This window comes from Antedon mediterranea, chromosome 10, assembly GCF_964355755.1.
Source record: "Antedon mediterranea chromosome 10, ecAntMedi1.1, whole genome shotgun sequence".
Lineage (NCBI taxonomy): Eukaryota > Metazoa > Echinodermata > Crinoidea > Comatulida > Antedonidae > Antedon > Antedon mediterranea.
In genome coordinates, this window is record NC_092679.1 from 20,109,955 (window position 1) to 20,133,792 (window position 23,838).

Below are 23,838 nucleotides of genomic sequence, written 5' to 3' on the forward strand. Positions count from 1 at the left end.
TTAAATGAGTCCAAATCAAAAAATTTGACTAATTTTATGACTTTAGTTTCTCTTTCGTACCATCTAGTATAAATAAAATCATGTTAATAATAAATAAAGTAATGTTTGTCAAAGCAAATAGAAGATTACATTACAGAAATTTTTATTTACCAATACTTTATTAACATTTCAAACCATAAATAGTAATAAACATTATTTTTATTTTGTTAATACAAAAATATTGTTTACATTTGTGAAAGAGTTATAAATTAAGACATTGTTTCATGTGAAAAGCCCTGAGGTTTCCTTGAGTCTCTGGTTCGAATCATATGACTTATGACATGACTTGTATCCTTGTTTTAAATGGTGGATGAGAGGACGGACTAAACATTTACCTTTATTACAATAACTTAAAACAATTATTTACAAATATATACCAAACATTTTTCTTATGTAATATTTAGAATATAGAATATGTTAAAAAATGATTATGAAATATATAAAATATATATATTAATTTTCTTTCTACCATATATCTTTAAAATACATTTATCAAACATATACTAAATATTTTATTTTTGCTGGACGGACATGCTGGTTAACCTTTAATTAAAATATTATATACTAATAATATTTTGGACGGATTTGATAGGTTAACAATTATATATTTAAAATCCAATGTATGTACTGCAATATATATTTTAAATACTTTCGTATATCATACTTTTTCTTTCTCATAAATAGAACATTAGTATAAAATGAAAACAAATATTGTTCAGACCTCTCTACATCGCAGTATTCTAAAATGCTCTCATACAACCCTTATGGAAACTGGGTTCTTGTATTCTTTCTAAAGCTTGGTTCCCACTAGAACGTAACACAAGGACGTAAACGCAATGCTTAAGCTTGGTTCCCACTAGAACGTAACGCAAGGACGTAAACGCAACGCAAGCGTTTTAACCAATGACAAGCGAAGTTATAGACAGTTAGCAATCACAAGCGAATAAGCCATCGCTTGTGATTGGTCAATTCATGTTGCGTTGCGTTATGTCCTTGCGTTGCGTCGCTAGTGGGAACCACGCTTTATTTATATCAACAGTATATACTGAAAAAAAAAAGAAGTTAAATTTCAACTGAAACTTGACACAAACCAAGCCTAGTCTTTCGAAAATTGCATTTGTGAAGTTTACCAAATTTAATTCACTTTTCACACTTTCAAAAAGTAAAAAGTTTTAATCAGGTTTGCATAGAGTGAAAACAATTTTGCGGAACATCTCCCAAGATTTCACAAGGAATGGTATTAAACTGACCAATCAAATAGTGCGCGAACAAGATTTCTCAGGGTCTATGTATGCGTATGCGTGTTTGAAAAACCGTGTTACAAGTTGTAACAATTTATGCAGATATGAAAAGGGTATACAGTAAGTGTGTTATAAATGCCACACCTCGGGGGGCATTTTACATTAGGTTAAGTGTGTGATTGCATTCCCTCGACAAGGCCTGCCATAACTATATAATCACAATGTTGGAATATTAACTGGTTTGGAGTAAAATATGGGGTAGCCAAGAGGAGGGTCTGCTGCTTGGACGGTCAAGTTTCGCAGGATTGATGGGTGGGCTTGAATGCTGTACCGCTCTTCATCATCGTTGGTGCAGTAGAACAGCTCCATCGCAAGAGACGCCCAGAGTGCACGTACGATTTCTCCATTAAGTCGCCCAATGGATATCATCACTGGTTGTCGAGTCAAAATGTGACTTGTGAAAATGGGCTGAAATTATTACAAAAAAATGAAATAGTTTACATTTTGTTTTAAAAGTAAACAGAAATAGTATAAAGGGGCCATTAATGACATTCTATAAATTAAAATAATAACAACAAGTTAAGGAGAATATACAGTAGTTAAGAAAATACAACAAAAATGGAAGTTAAACAAGGACCTATTTTCTGACTTACAGGATGGCTACTGGTGTCACAACCCATAGAAAATAATTTAGGCTTCTCTTGCAGAACAGCCTCTGCCCAACCTGCGTCATCTTCTAGGCCCATGTAACACTCGGTCTTATACTCCTCTAGGTACTCTCGTACTTCATCATTGTCACTTGCTTCACCATACACGACTTCATCAAATGACATCTTCACCGCAAATCTGTAAAAAAACAGGTATTGTTATTATTAACTCTTTTTTAGTTTTCCGCTTTTTAGTTCGTTTGTTTTGCACATTGAGGCTTTGCGTAACGCGCTATACAAGCCCCAATTATTATTATTTATTATTCCTAAAAGCTGCATTAATTACCCAGTTATTTATAGCGGCATCACAATACATCTTAGTAGTTTGAATAGTTTAAAAATTAAGTAATTATAGGATGGGTTGCTTACCGGTAGGCCTTAATAACCAGATTGAATAGTTCTTCATCTTGACTAAGCCAATCCAAACTCAAAGACCATGGAATGTCACCACTGAACACCTTAAAAACATGCATTGGCCCTCTACTGACAAAATCTACTCCCGATAGACCAAGAACATTCACCACAGAGAATATTGCACTAATAAGCTGGACGTAAATAGAAGTAAGAGCCTCGTCAGACATGATTTCATCAACAACAGATGCAGATGGCACACCAGAAGAAAGATCTAAATGTTCTATGACATGTCTGTACCAGTCCTTTGGAAAATCACAGAGCAGGTTGCTGATCTGGTGCGAATCCAACGGTATGTCACGCCATTTTAGAGGAAGACTGAGCTTAGAGGAATGTGGAGAGGAGAACTGAATTGATCCTGCTAACTTTATCGAACCTATTGGAGCACCAGAGAAAGTGTCGAAAAAGTCTCCAGTATCAACTGGTGGAAGTCCTGTAGCAAAATCTTTGAGAAAGTCATCTAAATCATCATCAAGAGCACTGTCAACAACACCAGGAATAGTAGTCACTGGTTCTTTCTTGACAGAAGAAATGTTTGACAATGGAATCTTATTCCCAGACTTTTCAAATGCCACATTATCTAGGGAATCATCATCATTCCAGCTATTCAAACTTCCCCAAGAAGATGCCAGAGATTTCCGTGATTTATGGCTTGATGCCGTAACAGGTCTTGACACTTCTCCAGTAGCTCGTCCACTGTCCTTCTCATCGTTATTCTGTGACATCTTTCCATTGACATCCACTAGTACTGTCCGACTATTCACAGATCCTCTATCGATTCCTTTAACATGACTTGGGGATGTTGTCCTTGACACAGGTTTTTGTCCTCTGTGCGCAATATGCTGAAGCAGCACCCATGTCAAACTTTTCCAGAAGTTTTTACCAATACTTCTCAAAGTATCTGGAGAATCGATCAGACCAGTTAAAACCGTCTTTGCACTGGAGTATGTATCAACAGGAATGGCATCAACCGGTGTAAGAACATGAAAGAAATCTTCATTGAAGAAACAAAACGGAAATCCACCTTCTTTTTCAAAAGATCTTTCAAACATGTCATCAATCTTTGCTGCTTCCTCTGTATGGCAGGATGTCTCTTGGAGTTCCATACCTTTGATGCTAAGATAACAGAAACCAAAGCCACACTCAAGAACTTGTAACCATATAATACGATCTTGAAATCTTGCTAAGAAATGTGAACCAGCAGTTAGATTACCTGCACAAGAAATAAAAAAATAAGAAAAATATAGAATTGAGTAAAACAAAAAACATCTAGCAATCAATCACACCTGAGAATTCTCAAGTTCTTAAATTAAATTGTTTATGTCAGAGAGACGGGAAAAACCTCTGACCATTTAACATAGCTCCCTGATAAAAACATACAGTACTTGGCAGTGGTAATAAAAATACTGTAGCTTTAGGCTTGTTGTGTCCTGTCAAATGTATGATTACAACATTATGTTAAAGGGCCGTGTGAAACAAATCAAAACAAATAGAGGTTTTTCTAATGTATTTCATATTGACCCAAGCAGCATATGTGAATACCAGCATATAATCTCACTAAAATCCCTTACCTAATGAACCGCTATTACAAGAGCTTTTCAATGCACTTGTAAGCTTAGCTGATAACTGACTGTAATAGACTGTGTCTTGACACGTGTTAGCTGATCCACCAACCTCACCAGGCCAGCTTCTGATTGGTCGAGGAAACCCAATAAGAATGATCGGAAGAGTAAACAAAGGGAGCAACGGTGCTGAAAGGAACGCTGCAACGTAGATTACTAACAGAATGAACGGAAAGAAAATGGCTGATAGAGCGATGATCAGGGTGGAATGTTTTGGTCGTTGCTTCTCATACGTGTGCGATGAAATTAAAACAGTTAAATAGCAGTAGATTTTGTCTATAGTACTGTTTGAACGGTTCCATATTAGGCCTACAAGTAGGAGTTGTGGGCCTAGACCTAAGTCGTACCACGAGCCTGAGGTTGGTACAAATGTCTGGTTGATGATATGGACGATGGAAATCTCAACCATGGAATTAAAAGTACCCTGCCAAACCTGTGAAAAAACAATTTAGTTTTACAATCCACAGAAAAATTTCAATTTTGCATAAAACTGTAATTTCATTTTAGGCTGTCATTGAAAAATAATGTCAGATAAGTAATTAAAAGAAAAAAATTAATTAAAAATAAGTTTACTAACCCATCTTAACGCTCGAACAATTCCAAGTGCTAGAATGAAAGTATGTGAAGCTGAGCTGGCCATAAAACTTAAGCCTAGAAATTGTACCATAATGACTGGTGCAACTGGAAACAAAAAGAAAGAATTTTGCTTTTACTTGAGATCACATGTATTTATTTTATTTTATTTTATTCAATTTTCAGGCACATACATGACAATACAGCGGTGCAGCACCATGAGGATTGCCATGAGTGCAAAGCACTATCGAGATGGCTCTCCAAATACTGCACTAGAACATATAAGACAAACATATACACAAGATGCTCTACATAGACAAAGACTTATTATTAAGTCTTTGGGAGTGGAGTTGTAAATTGTCATGAGAAAAAAACCCTGACATATGACAGGACTTGAACCCAGGACCCTTAGATTGGTAGCCAAGCATCATCACCTCCAAGCCACAGCTCCACTCCAAGTATCTATTAAGTTAATTCATAACTGTAAAACATATTTATGTATGCTGGGATGGCACAAATAGTATGGCGTAATGGTAAGGGATAGACTAGCAGAGTCATTGGTTCGAGACCTGTTGTGCTGTATCCTAAATAGGCAAGATACTTTACTCTCATTGCCTCATCTTTCGGATGGGACATAAAACTGTTGGTCCCGTGTACATACTGTACACAGCATGATAAAGTATACTTGGCACACTATTAGAAAAAAGTAGTATTGTCTCTTGGTGTGCTGATCATGGATCTGGATTAACTCAAGAGGGAATCCAGTATAAAGCTCTGTCGACACTATCAAACTAGTTTGACAAAAAAAGTGTTACGTGCCCAAATATGGTGGTGATATGATCAAATATGGTAGTGATATCATGTCCATATATTGGCACATCACATTTTCACATTGATAGTGTAGACAGGGCTTAGAAAGAATAAATGTCAACAAAAAGGTGCCTGATGCATTGTACATGATTAAGTAACATAAAACTTACTAAAGTCAAGAATTATTCTGCGCAAGAGAGCTAATATGTTCAATCTCGACTTGGCCTTTGAATATTTTTCCATCTGAAAGATACTATGTGGATATAGATTGTTCCTCCACATGCCAAACACAGTGTAAACACTCTGAAAACTGCCAAACATCTTAACCAGTACTGTCAATCCAATGATCACATATCCCAGAGCCTTGATTAAATCAGGGTCACCCACAACAGAATCTGCATTATTAAAACTCCATGAATTTACATTGAGATATGCTAAAAAAATATTTATGACTGAAATACTGAGCATAACAATGTGAAATATGACTTCTTTTACACCCCAGTCCCAGCCAAATCCTAATGGAGTCTTTGATGATGTAATTTGATTGGTTGAATTTGGTTTCTTTATTGCTGATATGATTTTATTCGCTAGACTTGCATGATCCAGACTGAGTATATATCCAGTGTAAGCAGCATGAATCGTTGTTCCGGTCACAGACGTAGTGAAGAAAATAATGATGAAGATAAGACTGGATGCTAGAAAAAGTAGGATCAACCTAAAGGAAAAAAGTAAAGGAATATTTATGTATAAGATCTACTGTACATTAAAATACCATCCAGCTTACTGCAGTACTTACTTACTTACTGCAGTACATACCTGTACTACTGTATGTGCAATTGTACAGTAGCATTGTCATAGGCTAGGATGAACATTATAAAGCTCTGTCTACACTATCATGTGACAAAAAATGTGATGTGCCCATATATGGACATGATGATGTCATATCACTACCATATTGGTCATATCACTACCATATTAGGGCACATCACACTTTTTTGTCAAACTAGTTTGATAGTGTAGACAGTGCTTGACACTTTACTCATAATGTATTCTGGGGAGTTACAATAAGCCAATGTCCATGTTTGGATTTTATTCAAAATCTGAATGTCATCATTTTTTTTCTTCTTTGTCTGCCATTTTGCAAGGTTCTTGTAATCATGATTAATTGTAGCAATTGCAATACACTGCTGCAGTGAGTCCATTATACTGTATGTATAGTATACAATAGACAGGTAGTGCACAAAGTCCACACAGGGTACCACTTGAGTAATACCTGAAACTTACCGAAGATCACCTGCAACAGGAGATCCACCAAGAATACTGAGACACTGTTCCATCAACCACAACAAGAGAGCGTCCAATGGCGGAAGAACTGCGAGTGACCACAGAAGAGGCAGGAATATGAACACAACATGCAGGATTTGGTTCACTAATAAGTAACTGTCATCATACCTGCAAAAGAACAAGTTATTAGTACAAATTAAAATAGTACTGTAGTTGATACTATAAGATCCATACCAATTTTGAAAAGTTTTTTTGACTTTTTAATAGACAAACAAATGGTTGATTGGGATGTTTTCACAAGAGAAAGGCACCCTTACTGTATGTTGAACTGGGGTTAGTAATAATTGTCTTTTGCATAGCGCCTAACCACAATCAATTTTCTCTAAAACACTTCAACCACAAGGCTCGAACTAGGTGGAAATTACGTCATTTAAAATGTTATTCTTCGTTGGAATAGTCACTCACCATTGGACAACGTGAAATGCAAGAAAAATATACACATATAACGGTCTCATCAGAGGTTGAAGTTCATATGGATCTGTGCTCCTAAATATGGCAATCTCCGGAGGTGATGTCACGGTCAACGAATACTGAGCAACACAGATGGTGAACCACCCAAACATAAATAACACCACTGTTGCGCCAACATTGTGGTATAAGCTTTCTAAGGTTGAGGGCAGTAGATACCATAAACCTATTCCACATAAAGGTCCGGAAAGGAGAGAATGTATAATAATGTTGATTTTAAACTTCTTCACCGGCAGTACAAAGTCAATTGTTTCACTGCCAAAGCAGGAATCAAATTCAATCTCATCTTCTTCTGTAAAAACATTATTAAGTCTTCTAACATTGTTTGAGTTTCGAGCATTAAAACTGCTAAAAAGTTGCTCGAGTAAAACAAACAAAAATATGATGCTTCCGTAGATATAAGAAGCAATATCATAGGCTATTGCATCAAATTCTACCAATAATGTGAATATTCCACCAATCACAAAAGGTAAAATAAAGATTAACACTTGGTTAATGTAAACATATATTGGCGCATCGTAACCAAGTTTTAATTTCATGCCACCGAAAAATGTTTGAGGAAGTCGTTTAACAACAAACTCTTTTTTGTAATCGTTAATGACAGTAGCCATGATGAGTTGGTGAGTTTAATGATTGATGTAACCATGGCAACTAACTAGATTTATCAACAACATTTCATTATTTCTGCATAGTGGTTATAAAGACTTCATTTTTTATAATCTGAAATAACAAAAAAGAAACAATATATTATTATTATCAACATTTTAAAATTGTACAGAAAATAGTGAAAATAATTGAGAGTTTCTTATCTTGGGCCTATAATAATAAATTCAAACCCTTATTTATTTAAAATCAACATCTTTCCGTGTTGGCTATATTGTTGTCAACTCCCTTTCGCACCACATCATTCATCATCATTCTTCTTCTTCACATCAACACAGCAAATTTGTTGCCTCCTCCTAAAATCTACCACTGCTGCTAGTCTGTGAGGCTAGGCCAGGCCTCTAGCCTAGCTAGCAGTTAGCGCCCTAAATACGACATGTAGAACCTCTTTTTTAATACTTTCGTTTTTCATGAAGAAGGACACATTCTGTTTACATTGATAATCAATAAGTTGTTTAATATAATCACATTTTTATACCAAAACCTACCTGTTTTTAATTTAGTATCTTTCAGTTTGACCTGATTGTTTTTGCTGTCAAGCAACATGACGCTCTTTAAGAATAGAGAGGGCGTCCCATGTGTTTTCCTCTCTGCTCTCAGGGTCATGGGTCAATAATGACGCTTTTAACTTAAGAATTCGTCGTATGATGTGTGAATGATCGAAAAAAGGTATAGGGGCTATATAGCCTAATAAAACTAAACATATTGTTCATGTTTAAAGCTTTTGTATGTAGAAATTCTATTTCTTCGTGTAAACGTGATATATGTGTTAGTTATATTATAATTACAATAAATTTTTTTATGTTTTTTAGGCTGTAATTGGAGACCAATTTGTGTAAATAGCCAGGCTACCGAAAGTACAATCCTTCCTTGTTAAAGACGACGAACACGTCGGCAACCGTTCGTCTCCTACCCACCGTTGTGTGGATGCTCTAGGCCTAGCTTTAAGTTAACATAGAGCTAGCTCTGGCAGGATCTCATCTCATAGAAAATTGGATCATCAACTCTCAACTTAAAGATCTGGAGCCAATTTTTATTTTCTAGGTTCAATTTGATTATTTTAAGTTTACCTAGTAGGCCCTAAATTTATTTAAGAAGTGACAAAATTGTCAATTCAAGAAGATGGTTTTAGCAGAACTTGGAAGAAAGATTACCTCGGCTTTAAAGTCACTAAGTAATGCAACAATTATTGACGAAAATGTAAGTATTAAATCGTTATTAAAAATTTTAATTATTTATTAAACCAGGTTGTTACAAGGTGAACTCATTGTGAACCCGGAAATTACTTTGACCGCAAAGAATTGAAATTGAGTTGAAAATCTACTGTTGAAATCATAAATTTTGTTAAAAAAAACTCTTTATAATATCTTCCTAAGATAGAAATATGGAACAATAGCGTCGAACTGAAAACTAATGTTATGAAATCTACATTTCGCGGTACAATTAAATTAATAAGCTCAGTTAATAGAATTATTACACTTACAACATCACAACTTACTGCAGTGCAGTAAGAAGAATATACAATAATATTTATAATCAGTCCATCTTTCATATTATTTCTAGGCCTTAAATTCTATGCTGACAGAAGTATGTCGGGCTTTGCTGGAGGCAGATGTTAATATTCAATTAGTTTCACAGCTAAGGAAAAATGTTCGGTCTGTCATTGATTTTGACGAAATGGCAGCAGGTTTAAATAAACGAAAAATGATCCAGACTGCTGTATTTAAAGAACTTGTTAAGGTAATAATGAGATTCAGGTGGTGGAACAAGTCTAGTAGTAATCTTTCTATATGAATGGACTTTATGTTCAAAGAGGTTGTTTTTTAAAATGTATTTACATTTTTTTTCAGCTCGTCGATCCCGGTGTAAAAGCATGGACGCCAACCAAAGGAAAAAAGAATGTTGTTATGTTTGTTGGTTTGCAGGGGAGTGGAAAGACGACAACTTGTACAAAGGTTATATTGCAAATATTTGTTTTTTATAGATTAATAAGAGTTGAATTAGATAAATTAACTCCTATTTAGGTTCTTGCAGGCCTGGATGGTGCTCACAAGTAGGAAAAAAGAACCCCTGTAACAATACTGGCTACAGGCCTGGAGGGTACCCACAAGTGAGGAAAATGAACCCCTGTAACAATACTGGCTGCATGCCTGACTTCTATAACTAGGGGAAAATGTCAACTTAAAAAATTTGATTTTGCAATATTGCTAATCAAACTGATTTGTTGCTTCCAGAAACATAGTTTTGTATTTTATTTTTTACTATACAATTTTAGAAATTTCTGTTTTTTTATTATATCATAAATATTGTAAATATCGTTTAGTTTGTTGATTTTTCAGTTGGCTTATCATTACATGAAAAAAGGCTGGAAGTCATGTCTAGTGTGTGCTGATACCTTTAGAGCAGGTATGTTTCAATGTTTACCTTTAAACTGTACATAATATCATAAAAGGTGACAATTATTAATATATTGAATGATATTATTCATTAATAATTGTTTTTCTCATCTTAAACTAGGTGCATTTGATCAACTAAAACAGAATGCTACAAAAGCAAGGATACCCTTTTATGGAAGGTGAGATGACATAATATAATAATAGAATAATGTAACAGTAAACCTTATTATTTGTTTTTGTCAATAGTTTTTAGTCTTGTCATGTGGACAGGTGGTCAATGCATAAAGTAATTATTACTTATTTTGATCTCCTTTCACACACTGTCCTTGTATCTATCTATTTTCTAAATATCTGTTCTTTTTTTGTTCAAAGTGTGGAAAAAAAATAAAAAGAAAAAACATGTCTTAATATTTGAGTGTAACCTAAATAAAAGCTCTGTCTACACAAATGTGCCCATATATGGACATGATGATGATGTCATATCACTTTTTTTTTCAAATTAGTTTGATAGTGTCCCAGTAGATAGTGCTTTGACAAATGAATGTAACCTAAGATTGTCACAATACATTACAATCCTAAATAAATGAGTACACACTTATAGGGTGAAAAGGTGTGATGTCACGTTTCCACGAAATTTAAAATGCTATTTTTCGAACATTGCGATTATAAACTGAAAGTGAACATACGATATATTATCAGCAAAATATTCAACAGTAGTACGTAGTACAATAAAGCAAGATGAACAACTCTAAATTGTGTAAAAACGAAATTTATCGGGATGTACGAAAAAGCGGTGTTAAATCAATGCGTCAGAATAGGACAAGATGGCCGACCGAACTTTGGTTGGATCCAGCGCAATCTGTAACGTGACGTCATCACTTTTTCTCCCTATACTCAAGATAAACTAAATTAATCTTTTGAAAATAAATTAATTCTTAATTATTTGTTGACATTTCTAGTTACACAGAAGTTGACCCGGTAGTGATAGCAGCAGAGGGCGTAGAGAAATTTAAGAAAGAAGGCTTTGAGATTATTGTAGTTGACACGAGTGGAAGACATAAACAGGAAGACTCGCTATTTGAAGAAATGTTACAAGTATCTAATGCAGTGGTGAGTTATATAAAGCACTGTCTACACTATTAAACTAGTTTGACAAAAAAGTGTGATATGCCCAAATATGGTAGTGATATGACATCATCATGTCCACAATGATTAATTTACTACTGGTAATCCTTGGCCACATGGAAATAAAAAAAATATAAATTTACTAATTGCTTTGATTTCAGAATCCAGACAACATTGTGTTTGTGATGGATGCCACGATTGGACAGGCATGTGAATCACAAGCTAGTGCGTTTAAAAGTAAAGTAGATGTCGCTTCCGTTATCATCACAAAATTAGACGGACACGCAAAAGGAGGCGGTGCTCTTAGTGCGTAAGTAAAAAATGTGAATGTGGTAGTGATATGACATCATCATGTCCATATATAGGGACATCACATTTTTTTGTCAGATAAAGTTTGATAGTGTGGACTTTATGATTAAAAATGTGTCGATATTGATATACATCTGGTAAATTGACAATTCTTATGAAGAAGCTGTCCAATCAGGACAGTGAAACTGTCATTGTTAGATTTCGCTAATTTTTAGTTTTTCAAAAATAATATTATTAGGGGCCTTATTTAAAGAGGCCTTATTTATTAATTATTTATAATTATATTTAATTTTTAGAGTTGCAGCAACAAAGAGTCCTATTATTTTCATTGGTACAGGAGAACATATAGATGATTTTGAACAATTCAAGACGACGCCATTTGTTAGTAAACTTTTAGGTAAGAATAATAAAGGCTTTCTATTGTAGGCCTACCATGGTCACAGTGGTGGGTACAGTTGGGCCTGTTGTGTTAATTCTCTTCTCCTAAGTGTTTGTTGGCAAGCAGGCAATATACGGTATAAAGCTCCGTCTACACTATCATACTGATTTGACAAAAAAAGTGTGATGTTCCCAAATACGGTAGTGATATTTCCAAATATGGCATCATCATGTCCATATATGGGCACATCAGATTTTTTTGTCTCATAACATTTGATAGTGTGTTTAAGTCTGCCTATATGTTTGTGAATTTAGCATTGCAAATATTTGACACCATCTGCCTTAACTTATTATTTCTTATTTTGTTGTATTTTATGCATTTCATAGGTATGGGAGATATTCACGGTTTAATCGATAAAGTTAATGAACTGAATTTAGAAGAAAATGAGGAACTTATAAACAAATTGAAACATGGTAAGAAAACTTATGTACCTTATTTATTTCACTTAAAGAAAAAAAACTTTTATTTCAAAGTGTAAATTGTTTAGATGTACTCAACTGTATTTTTCACACATTAAATGGGTAGCTGTACTGTAATAGTCTAGGCCCCTTCTTCACCAGTGGCATAACGCTGAGGCCCGTGGTTTAGGGAATGCAAGTGGCCCTCCAAGTTCCAACGCTGAATGCCACTGGCGTTTTTAGCCTTTTCGGCATATTTGAATGCCTGTTTTTTCCACTGCTCATGGGCCCCTGGAGTTAGCCAGTGAGTGCTAATAGCTGTTACGCCGCTGTTCCTCACACTGCATCTTTGCCAGATTGAGTGGTTATCCATAGTCTTCGTAAACCTCAAACATATATGTATTTTTTTAATTTCTTTCAGGTGAATTTACATTACGTGATATGTACGAGCAGTTTCAAAATATTATGAAAATGGGGCCTTTTAGTCAAATAATGGTAACTTTATCTTTGTTTTTTTTTTAAATTTCTAACGAACATTATTATGTTACTCCTTAAGGCAAATTTACACAAGCGGTAACAGGAATAAAAATATAGAATCTATTCCTTATGACCATCTACACACAACTCAGTGAGTGAGTGGCCGAGCGGTTAAGACAGTGGAACCGTAATTACGTAGCCATAACATCGGCAGGGGTTCGAGGCTCACTCACTCCATGGTGCTGGTGGTAGAACGAGTCTTCTCGGATAAGGACTATAAACCGTAGGTCCAGTGTACACATCTAGCTCGTGTACACTTTAAAGAACCTAGTACATCTTTCGAGATGAGTAGGGGGTGACCCCGGTGTATTAGTACATCACAGCCACTGATCACTAACTGGGCCCTCTGGGAGACCAGTTTTTGACTGAAAAGGTTACCCAGTATAAATATAAATTTCAATTCAACGCAGAGTGGATGAGCGGTTTCAAGGATAGATACAGATACGACATGGGAAAAGCTACATGGTTTCCTGATTAATACCATTATTGCTTGTCTGTGTAAATTGGCCTTTAAACCATGTGTTTTTTACACCAAGTTATTTTCAGAGTTCCTATTACTCTTTGTTGAAATGAAGTGCATTATACGAGAATTAGCAAATCTTTAACTAGTTGTATCTATCTTCAAATCTGTGCTGATGTAAAGATATCGATGAAGACATAGCATTATCTTTGGGGTGCCTCTGTCTTGGTTGTTGTCTCTGAGCACCCGGTCGTCTGTGGCAAGGCAAATGTGTATCCTGCTCCTTTGTTTGGTCACCTAGGTAGGGGTCCGGGACCGCGACAGAACGAGAACGGATGGGGACCCTCTAAAGAAATTGCATTTTATTTGTCAGGCATTTGTATGATTTGTTTTTTATTTTTTTAAATGCGCCTTGAGCACTCTTGAGTGGTATGTGCGCTATAAAAATCCTGTTATTATTATTATTATTATTATTATATAATTGCTCAATCATTTATTATTATTATTTATTGGTAACTGTTTCTTATTTATTAATAGGGTATGATACCCGGTCTTGGAAGTGATTTTATGACAAAAGGTAGTGAACAAGAATCAATGGCAAGATTAAAACGACTCATGACAATCATGGACAGTATGACAGATGAAGGTAATTATCATCATCAAACAAGCAATATCGGTGATGTTAAAAAAACAGTAGAACACCTGTTAAGGTGACTACTTAGGATCGCAACAATGTTCCCAGGAATAGGAGTTAATACATGTATTGTTCTTTGTGCAATTGGCAATTTATTCCTTAATAAGGTGTGTCCTATGGGTGGAGTCTACTGTATAACAGGAATCATGAGATAATGTAGAATATTTGTTTTAATGGTTGCCTACTAATTCTTGTTTCTTCGGTTCATATCCTTTCTGGTGTCTGATAATCAATGACGACAACACCACAAAATCACTGTACTCCAAGAAACTTTTAGGCGGGTATATGTAATTTAAACATTGAGGGAATAAGTTTAATAATTATATATTCATTTTTACCCACTGCTTTACTTTTGTTAAATAGAATTGGATAGCAAAGAAGGATCCAAGTTATTTACGAGACAGAATGGCAGGATAAACCGAGTTGCAAAAGGCTCAGGTGTGTCTGCCAAAGAGGTCCAAGAGCTTATGACTCAGTATGGTAAATTTGCTCAAATGGTCAAGAAAATGGGCGGTATTAAAGGCTTATTTAAAGGTATGTTGGTACAGATCATTTTGGATTTTTTTTTTTTATGCCATAAACAAGATTCTGCATGGATAATTTAGACAATATTAAAGTGCTTGGGGAAATGCCAAGTATATTACATGCCTTGTATGTTTTTTTGCTTTACATGATAAAAAAAAATCCAAAAGTAATCATTACACAAGTTGAGCAATCATTTTAAAACTGAATTGTGTTTTTCAGGAGGAGATATGGCTAAAAATGTGAACCCAGCCCAGATGAGTAGGCTCAACCAGAGCATTGCAAGAGCTATGGACCCTCGCATCCTGCACCAAATTGGTAAGTTATCATTGAGATTCATTCAATATTTTTAGTTTTTCAATATTATAATTTTATTACTCAATAATTAGATTTTGTTATTTACATTGTTTCTTTTGCAGGTGGAATGGGTGGGCTACAAAACATGATGAAACAGTTTCAACAAAGTGCTGGGGGTGGTGGACTACCTGGCATGGGTGGTATGGGAGGGATGGGTGGCGGCGGTGGTGGAGGAGGAGGAAAATGATAATAAAAATAACTATTTTAAATATTAACTACATAACACAAACAACTTTCCTAAAACTGGACACCCTTGGGCTAGCCACAAAATCTGGTTTTCTTTAAAAAAATTGTTTGAAATTCATTTATATAAGAAAGAATTTTTGAGAAAATGCTAGTTTAAAGGGATAATTTTAACGAGTCCAGTTTTTGGGGAGTTGACTTTAATGCATCTGAACGATACACCATTACGGTAATTTTTATTTTTTCCTTATTAAAAATATTTTTATTTATATTTTTTGTTATTGATTGATTATGAATTTTTAAATACACTTTGTTGAGATACAGCTAATCATTAATTTTAAATATAAATTTGATGATTATTATTATGTATGGTGGATAATGGCATAGAATACTAAAGACACACTGTAATATGAATACGGAAATGAATAACTGAATTTGGCCCCCTTTTGATGCCTAGAGGTTAACGATAATAATGGTTGACTTATATAATACCTAATGCAAACATTTCCGTGTATTAATATTGTGCTTTATACTGTCGTATGAAAGCATCACAGTAGCCTAGATGTTAAACAATACAATAACAAACCTCAATTCAACAAAGCCGTTATTTTGAAAGTAAATAACAAAGAAAGAGATATTTGAATGGCGTTTATTCAGTTTTTATTAGAATACATAGAACCGTATACATTAACAAAAGCATATTTAAAAGAAATGCCAGTTGAATACAACAAGATATAGTCTGTATAACGTAAATAAGTATCCTTGGCAAATTCGTTATTCCAGTAACCAAGAATGTCTTTATACTGTGTTATAATACGAATATTTACTGCAGTTGATGAAGTAAAATGTTACCTTACTGCAGTAATCGAACCATAGAATAATATTTCCTCAAGGATCTGCCTATGCTGTTACCATAATACTCTCATATATATAGACAACAGCCTATTTGTCATGCGACTGTGATATGTTAGCAAAACAATCTCCACACGAATGTATAATTTTAATACATTTTAATTAATTTCAGTTGTCTTGTAAAATATTAAAATACAGTACATATTATGAAATCGATTTTCTTTAGTTTTAAATTGAGTGTTTCAGAATATTTCAAATTTCTTTTGAATTTTCTGTCATTAAAACATTTTCTGACTCTGGAGAATGTGCTGATTTATACCTTTATTCCAGTTCCTCTTCTAAATTTGGAATATAGTTTTGTTTTCCGCCTCATACGTTAAGTTAGTTTCCCCATTTAAGCTATTTGTGGTCCCTACTGTTGATTCTGGTAGCTCAATCTCCGTAACGCCTCCATTTTCGGGTGTGTCTCTGTTCTTTCTATTACCTCTAGATTCTCGTACTACGACCGCGTCGAAACGTTTACGATTCAGTTCGCGGCGTTGCATGAACAAGATGCGCATCCTCTTCAATTGCAGTACAATAGTTAGAATGTTCTTACACGTAAAAAACAGAAGCAGTTCGTTGATTACTTTTTTGTAAAGCAGGAGATACAGTCGAACACCAAGAAACGGTCCGTCTTGTACAACAATGCTAACCAGTATTGCCCAGATCTCCGTCCCGCAACATTTAGCTACGGATTCTTTCTGTTTAATTAAGTTATTAATTGCGGAGTTTTTGACAGGATTCCTAGCTGTTTTCGTCAACGGCAATGTGAACTGAAAAAGGCTACCGGTCCAGATAACAAGAATGGCGTATATAATAGTTTTATTGCACCGTATACCGTCCAAACGTAACCCCTCAGCTGCAAATTCAAGGATGTCTGCACCACTACCAACGTAAACCAGAAGCAGCTGAGAGTGTTCGTTATTCGTCAGTTTTCCACGTGGAAGAATCCAACGTCCCATTATGAGTACAAATATCAATAGTTGTTGAAGAATCAACGACCAGTTTTCCCCTGTACCCTAAATCATGAAAGGAAAAAAAAATGATAATACTGTATTTCGATATTGTCCCCCACAAACATGAAAAATGAAGATTAATTAAATCAGATTTTGAATAGGTTATTTTGTAGTTTTAATCAAGTTAATCACTTCCGTATAAAAAAAACGGGGAAAAATGGTTAAATTCAACAAAAAATCCATTAGCTGGCAGCCAATTTGACATTTTTTTGCTTTAAATTACAGTTTTTTCAGGTAAATTCATTTTGTTCAATCCAAAGTGGATGACTATTATGTGAGATTAAAATGGCATATTCAACAAAACAAATGTGGGACAATACATCTTTAATACACAAATTTATGATTTTCACATGATCAAAAATATTTACAAAAAAATGCCACACGAAACAAATCTGGTACACATTTAGTATTGTTTTAAAATATCGAATTAGAGGATAACAGATGATGTTAAGAAAAATAAGAACAGCTTAAGTAAGTACTTACTTCCAAACCAAGGACTAATATAAAGTCTATGGTTCTATTATCGACAGGTGGGTTCAATATTCCGCAATCATCGTCATCAGTCGTTCTGATTTCCAGACGACTATACAACACGTCCAATTCTAAGATCCATAAAACGGGAATAACCACAAGCAGGTAGCAGAGGACACAACTAAAAAACCTAAATGAATTATTTTCAACCGGTTATTAACAATGTGTATTACCAGCAAGCCTTAAAGATGTATTGTCTCCCTAAAAAATAATGTTTACATTTTTTTTGTTGAATATTCCATTTTAATATCCCACAATAGTTATCCACTTTGACCAAAAATTGGATCTAAACAAAATTTATTTACTTGAATAAATGTAATATAAAGAAAAAATTGTAAAATTGGCTGCCAGCCAATGGATTTTTGGTTGAATTTAACCATTTATTATGTTATTTTATAAGTGAAAACATTTTTTCTTTTCTTACGGAAGTGATTAATTTTATTAGAACTACAAAATAATCTATTCAAAGTCTGATTGAATTAATCTTCATTTTTCATGTTTTGGGGGACAATACATCTTTAAATAACAGCAGTTTAGCGTCATAGCTAAAGCTTGGTTCCCACTAGCAACACAAGGACGTAAGCCGACGCACAGTGATTTGACCAATCACAAAGGATGGGTTATTTAAATTGGCGCTTGTCATTGGTCACTGCGTCATAATAGAAACCAAGCTTTAGAAACTACGTGATTGTGTTCTAGAGTAACTTATCCTAGGTTATGATGTTTATAATTAAAATACTATACCATTTCCATTCCTTTCCTTTGCGAATAACAGCGACGAAAATAAACTCTACATACATAGCTCCCAACAGGAACATGAAAAACCAAATGTAAGGCTCCTCAACGAAAAACGCAACCTGGTATACACACATTGTTGCGTGAGCCGTGAAGATCAATCGAGCGAGTAGCCCTTGGCCAAATTGTCTAGATATAACGGTTTTTTTCAGCACTTTTCCTGAAATGGATCCCGCCATGTTTGTCTTCTTGTTGATTTTACCAACCATGCCTAGTGGTAGATACTTCTATCTATTATTCTACGAATAATAATTCCCGGCTAAGCACAACGAGAATTGAATAGATGTGTTTTATTTATACAATTCTTCAACTGTAATAATAGGCTAAAGCGTCGTCACAGTTGATCAATGAACACTGAACGTCTATAGAGAGCTTTCGATTTGCGACTACCTATAGGAAGGAGAAAGACTTGCATAAACAGGATGTAATGGAAATTCTTCAAAAAAAAAACCCATCATCGAAACTGAGGAATCGAAATCACGTCCCAATAATAATTCGTGTGTGCGCACAATGAATGAAACATGTAAAATGACCTTAAAAAGGAACAACATTATTATAGCAATAATCATAATAATAATCCAGGATCCGGGTGTGCGCTAACATTAACAAATATAAACACTTTTTTCACTCTAGAACTAGAATAACCATCATGCTTCCATTAATGAAAATGATATTTTCACACGTTCAATCAAATGACGTAATGTTAGTAAGAGCAATAATATCGTGACAATACAACGATTTTATTGTTTTTATTTATTATTGGAATTTCAACAATATTATTGTTATCAATGACAGCATAATTGGTTATCCTATAGTTCTAGAATGAAAACCTTTCTTAATTTCTTTTGTTTTATGTAAACAAAAAAATGCATACTTATAGGCTATTTATCGTCGATCGTTATCGTCCTAATGTAAATGGGCCTTAATGTTTTATATACTTCCATTGTACAGTATTAGCTATAAATGATGAATATGAGTTGGTTTTACAAGTCGGTCGGCATTAATTCTTCTCGGATTATTCTAAGATTTTTGCTGGTAGCGGTGTGTATAATTAATATACTAGGCCTATGTAGTTTGAATTTATTATCACTAGCATGAAAATAGCATAATAACATTGGCGAAGTGCCAATTAAGAGCAAACGATGAGCCGAAAGTCCAACACAGAAGTGGATAGGCTACCTCTTGGTGGTAAAAATACAATCTATTTAGACACATGTCATATAAAACTGCATAATGCAATGATACATCATTGTAAGAAACAAACATTGAAACAATCATCTTGTAGTATATTGTATTATTATTTGCTAGTACATACTAAATATACATTATAATGAACAATTCACAATGTTAGGAATGAATTTGTTGGTAACAAATAAGCCTAATCATAGTTTCATTTTCTTTTCTTTATGTCTTGTATACATGAGTATGCTGCTTCCATGCTTTTGTTTGTGTGTATGGCCGATGTCTGTCTTACACGACGATGTCAATATAGTTAAATTCGTCTGAATTATGGATAAAAGAAGACTGTTTAAAGCACTAGATGCAGGGGCTATCATAAGATAGTCAACGGTGCTGATTTCAAATGCCTAATGGGACCCTCAGCATATACAGCACCCGGTATTCTCAGATGGTCCACGCTCTAACCAGGCCCAACGTTGCTTATAACTTCTGTGATCTGACGAGAACCGGTGTTTCAAAACGTTGTAAAGCCGTATATGATATGTATAATGTGCCCACAATTTGAAGGACGTATGCCCGTTAAAATAATTAATTTTAGTCGTTAATATTACATAAATATTACTTTTAATTGTAGCATTTTTGTGATGTCAACATACTTATTTAAACATTTTCAACTTTAAATCCTCTTTTGAATCTCTATTTAGGGCCTACCAAATTTAAATCCTAACAAGAATACATTTGCTTTGTACGTGTACCGGTACAATATTTCTTAAACCCTTTCAACCTTATTACCTTATTTACATAGCGTAAGAACATTTCTAGGCCCATTTCTCAGGCCTAGGTGCAAGTTTTTGGGACAATAAAATATTTAACTTCATGAACTTTAAAACGTCAAATTAACCTAGAATATTTAGTAAATTTCAATAATTATTTATTTATTATTATTTATATGATCATAATTATTCTTGATTCATTGCAAAAGGTGATAAAATAGCTAAAAAACTAAATCTTGTTTTGTACGGTCCTATACGAATATATAATGAACACGCTTTACTAATAACTAGATGGCACGCTCGCTTCGCTCGCGTACCATCTAGGTCGTGCCCACATATGGTTCTCGAATACATAGTAATTTCAGCGTAAAAAAACTGGCGATTTCAAAATGTAGGCCTACGTACCGCATGACTATAAAACATTTATTTATGTATTTATGTAGTCAACCAAAATTAGCACCGTGCGAATTACTTCCAAAAGAGAAACTTCTCACAAAATGAGTCCAAATGTTTCATTTGGACTCATTTAAACAAACCCAATTTGTATTTTGTATCTAACATTATTGAGGGTTGGGTTTTTTTTTTAATAGGCCTATAAATAACATAACACTAAATAGAGTAAAACATTTCCGATTTAATAACTGTTAAAATTGTCACTGTCATAGTCGATTGAAATAGTAAAGTACATGTAACGATACACCACCACGACGTTTATATTTTTTTGTAATTATTAATCAATACAAACGTTGAGAAGCAACTGTCAGTAATAAAGTATTATATTATTATTATACCATCGAGTAGAAATTCTAGAAATAAACCGAGATTTACCGAATTTTGCCCTTACGTAAATTTATATATAGATTAGGAGGAGTCAGCAGCTCAAATGCTGACATATATATTTTTGGTTCCTCATTTACCCGAAAATCGCCCAAAACATGTTTAAACGCATACGACAGATGACAATATTCTTTCTTCTTATGTTCTGTCGTTTAATTTGTAAATGGACATTCACCAGTGTAAACTGCGTAAAAGTAACGAGCAAATAATGTATAAGCAATAAGTTTTCAATGCAGAGTAAACAGGGATGCTGCAGAGAAAAATAACCTTTATCGCCCTGTTAGATCTAATTATAAAGTTTAAATGAAACCAGTAATGGGTGACATCCAGATACATTCTCTTCATTATGTGCTATAACAATCATGGACATTTGTCCTTAAGCTCTGTCCATGGTTTTCTTGGAATTTTCTTAATGCATGCGATTCATTTTTTAAAATGTTTTATAAGAGTTGGTGTCAGTTTAATTCGAAATGGTAGCATAAATCAAAGTCGATGTGTCAAAATTTAGTGCTTTTAGGAAGAAAACATTATATAAAAACCGCCCTCCCTCCCCTGAAATTGATTAATAGGTTGACGTTTAACAAGTATCCTTGGCCTATACTATATACATAACTTTCATCCTATAGGATCTGATTCATGTATACGCTATATGATTTTGACCATGTAGCCTATAACAACTTTATCAACAATTTTATTGAGTCTTTTGTTTAATAAGATCCGGATCCTTTTCAGTTGCAGTACGATGGTTATGATATTCTTACACGTGAAAAATATAAGGAACTCATTGGCGACTTGTTTATAAAATAGAAGGTAAAGCCGAACACCAAGAAACGGTCCGTCTTGAAACAACATGATAACCAATATTGCCCATATCTCCGTCCCCCAGAATTTATCTACACATATCCTACACAGTTTAGGCCTATATTTAGCACAAGCGAATTCACCATTGTGCTCCTCTGCTGGGGCTGACGTCCTTGTTAAAGGCATAGTAAATTGTAAAAGACCACATGTCCAGATAACAAGAATGGCGTATATGGTTGATGTATTGCACTGTATCTCGTCCAATCGTAATCCTTCAACTGAAAATTCTAAGAGGTCTGCACCACTACCGACGTACACCAAAAGGAGCTGAGAGTGTTCGTTATTCGTCATTTCTCCACGAGGAAGAATCCAATGGCCCACAATAAGTACAATTATTAATAGTTGCTGAAGTATCAACGACCAGTTTTCTCCGTTATTCTAAAACGTTAAAAGAACGGTAAAAGTATTTCATGCGAATTTTTTTTTTCTATACGTTCTAAAATTAATATCAAAAAGACAAGAAACAAGGCGAACGAATAAACAACATCGGCAATATTACAAAAAGCACAAATAAAAAATCTAAAAATAGTGAAGTTAGGCAGAAAATATCAAATTATAAGCGCCTAATATGCCTATAAGAAATACTAATTTGTCACTATCGTTAGATCACAGATGTCTTACCTGTCATGATTAAAAACGTTCATCTGGTTTTAAATACACATGCGTTAGTAGTTCCTTTTTTAAAAAGTAGTTGCTTTTTAAGAAACTTATACCACATCAATAATTAAGAAACATATCTTACTTCTAAGCCAAATACTGCAATAAAGGCTATGGTTTTATTATCGACAGATTCATCGTCCACTAACCCGCAATCATCGTCATCGCTCAATCTTATCGCCAGACGACTTTCTAAGAAATTCAATTCTAAGATCCATAAAACAGGAATAATGATGAGTAAATGACAGAGAACAGTAATAGAATACCTATAAAAGAAATTATAACTCAATTTTTAACAAATTGTATATTTATTTTTATCTTTCAAACTTTTAAACGCAATTTATTTTAAATCTATAGTATTTGTTTGATGTTAGGCTAAAAATTAAATAATTATATACTATACCAATTCCATTCTTTTCTTTGGAGAATGACAACGAAGAACTCAATGTACAGAACCACCAAAAGGAACATGAAAAACCAAATATAAGGCTGCTCAACGAAAAACGCAACCTTGCTAACACAAAGGGTTGCGTGAGCCGTGAACAGTAATCGAACGAATATTCCTCTAAAAACCGAAAGTGATCCTTCCGTGGTTTTCCTCGGCGATGTTTCTGAGTTTGATCCTGCCATGGTGAAGTTTGCGAAATAACTCGACAGATCGAATCATTGCGTTAAGTAGGCATGGACCATAATCTCCCATTATCCACCGTTGACTATACTATTATATTTCAAATGAAGATTTCCGAGTATTTCTGAACGGCATTGGATTATTAACATACCGGGTATTGAATCTACGGAACAATAGTATACTGTAATAGGTACGGGACAAGATGCTTTAGCTACCTTGTCACAATTGAAACAGAAAGTTTAAATTTGTATCCGGATTTTTACATAATAAGGTAAAAGAAAACCTGTTTTACCATTGTTGTTTGTCTTCATACAAAATAAATCGGAGAAAAAAGTATTAGTTTTGTTAAAAGAAATTAATAGCAATTGC

At 34.3% G+C, this 23,838-nt stretch overlaps 4 protein-coding genes across 4 annotated transcripts; 1 reads left to right on the forward strand and 3 right to left on the reverse strand.

Annotated features, from left to right (window-relative positions):
* Positions 1-61: 61 nt before the first annotated feature.
* On the reverse strand, positions 62-7,899 carry LOC140061301 (pecanex-like protein 4). The gene is made up of 8 exons (XM_072107809.1): positions 7,153-7,899; positions 6,688-6,855; positions 5,574-6,118; positions 4,598-4,701; positions 3,970-4,453; positions 2,357-3,611; positions 1,934-2,126; positions 62-1,748 (listed from the first exon to the last, which is right to left on the reverse strand). Exons 1-8 carry the CDS (start codon positions 7,824-7,826, stop codon positions 1,497-1,499), a joined length of 3,675 nt encoding a protein of 1,224 aa, XP_071963910.1. The 5' UTR covers positions 7,827-7,899; the 3' UTR covers positions 62-1,496.
* Positions 7,900-8,519: 620 nt separating this feature from the next.
* Positions 8,520-15,933, forward strand: LOC140060202 (signal recognition particle subunit SRP54-like). Its single transcript, XM_072106314.1, has 15 exons — positions 8,520-8,547; positions 8,691-9,078; positions 9,442-9,618; positions 9,729-9,833; positions 10,218-10,284; positions 10,396-10,453; positions 11,234-11,384; positions 11,561-11,709; positions 12,005-12,105; positions 12,474-12,560; positions 12,967-13,040; positions 14,080-14,188; positions 14,600-14,770; positions 14,981-15,076; positions 15,178-15,933. The coding sequence occupies exons 2-15, from the start codon at positions 9,001-9,003 to the stop codon at positions 15,300-15,302; spliced, it is 1,548 nt and encodes a 515-aa protein (XP_071962415.1). The 5' UTR covers positions 8,520-8,547; positions 8,691-9,000; the 3' UTR covers positions 15,303-15,933.
* Positions 15,934-15,947: 14 nt separating this feature from the next.
* Positions 15,948-19,035, reverse strand: LOC140060203 (transmembrane protein 26-like). Its single transcript, XM_072106316.1, has 3 exons — positions 18,484-19,035; positions 17,692-17,869; positions 15,948-17,211 (listed from the first exon to the last, which is right to left on the reverse strand). The coding sequence occupies exons 1-3, from the start codon at positions 18,741-18,743 to the stop codon at positions 16,489-16,491; spliced, it is 1,161 nt and encodes a 386-aa protein (XP_071962417.1). The 5' UTR covers positions 18,744-19,035; the 3' UTR covers positions 15,948-16,488.
* Positions 19,036-21,329: 2,294 nt separating this feature from the next.
* On the reverse strand, positions 21,330-23,533 carry LOC140060747 (transmembrane protein 26-like). The gene is made up of 3 exons (XM_072107083.1): positions 23,245-23,533; positions 22,927-23,107; positions 21,330-22,562 (listed from the first exon to the last, which is right to left on the reverse strand). The coding sequence occupies exons 1-3, from the start codon at positions 23,469-23,471 to the stop codon at positions 21,969-21,971; spliced, it is 1,002 nt and encodes a 333-aa protein (XP_071963184.1). The 5' UTR covers positions 23,472-23,533; the 3' UTR covers positions 21,330-21,968.
* Between the last annotated feature and the right edge of the window lie 305 nt (positions 23,534-23,838).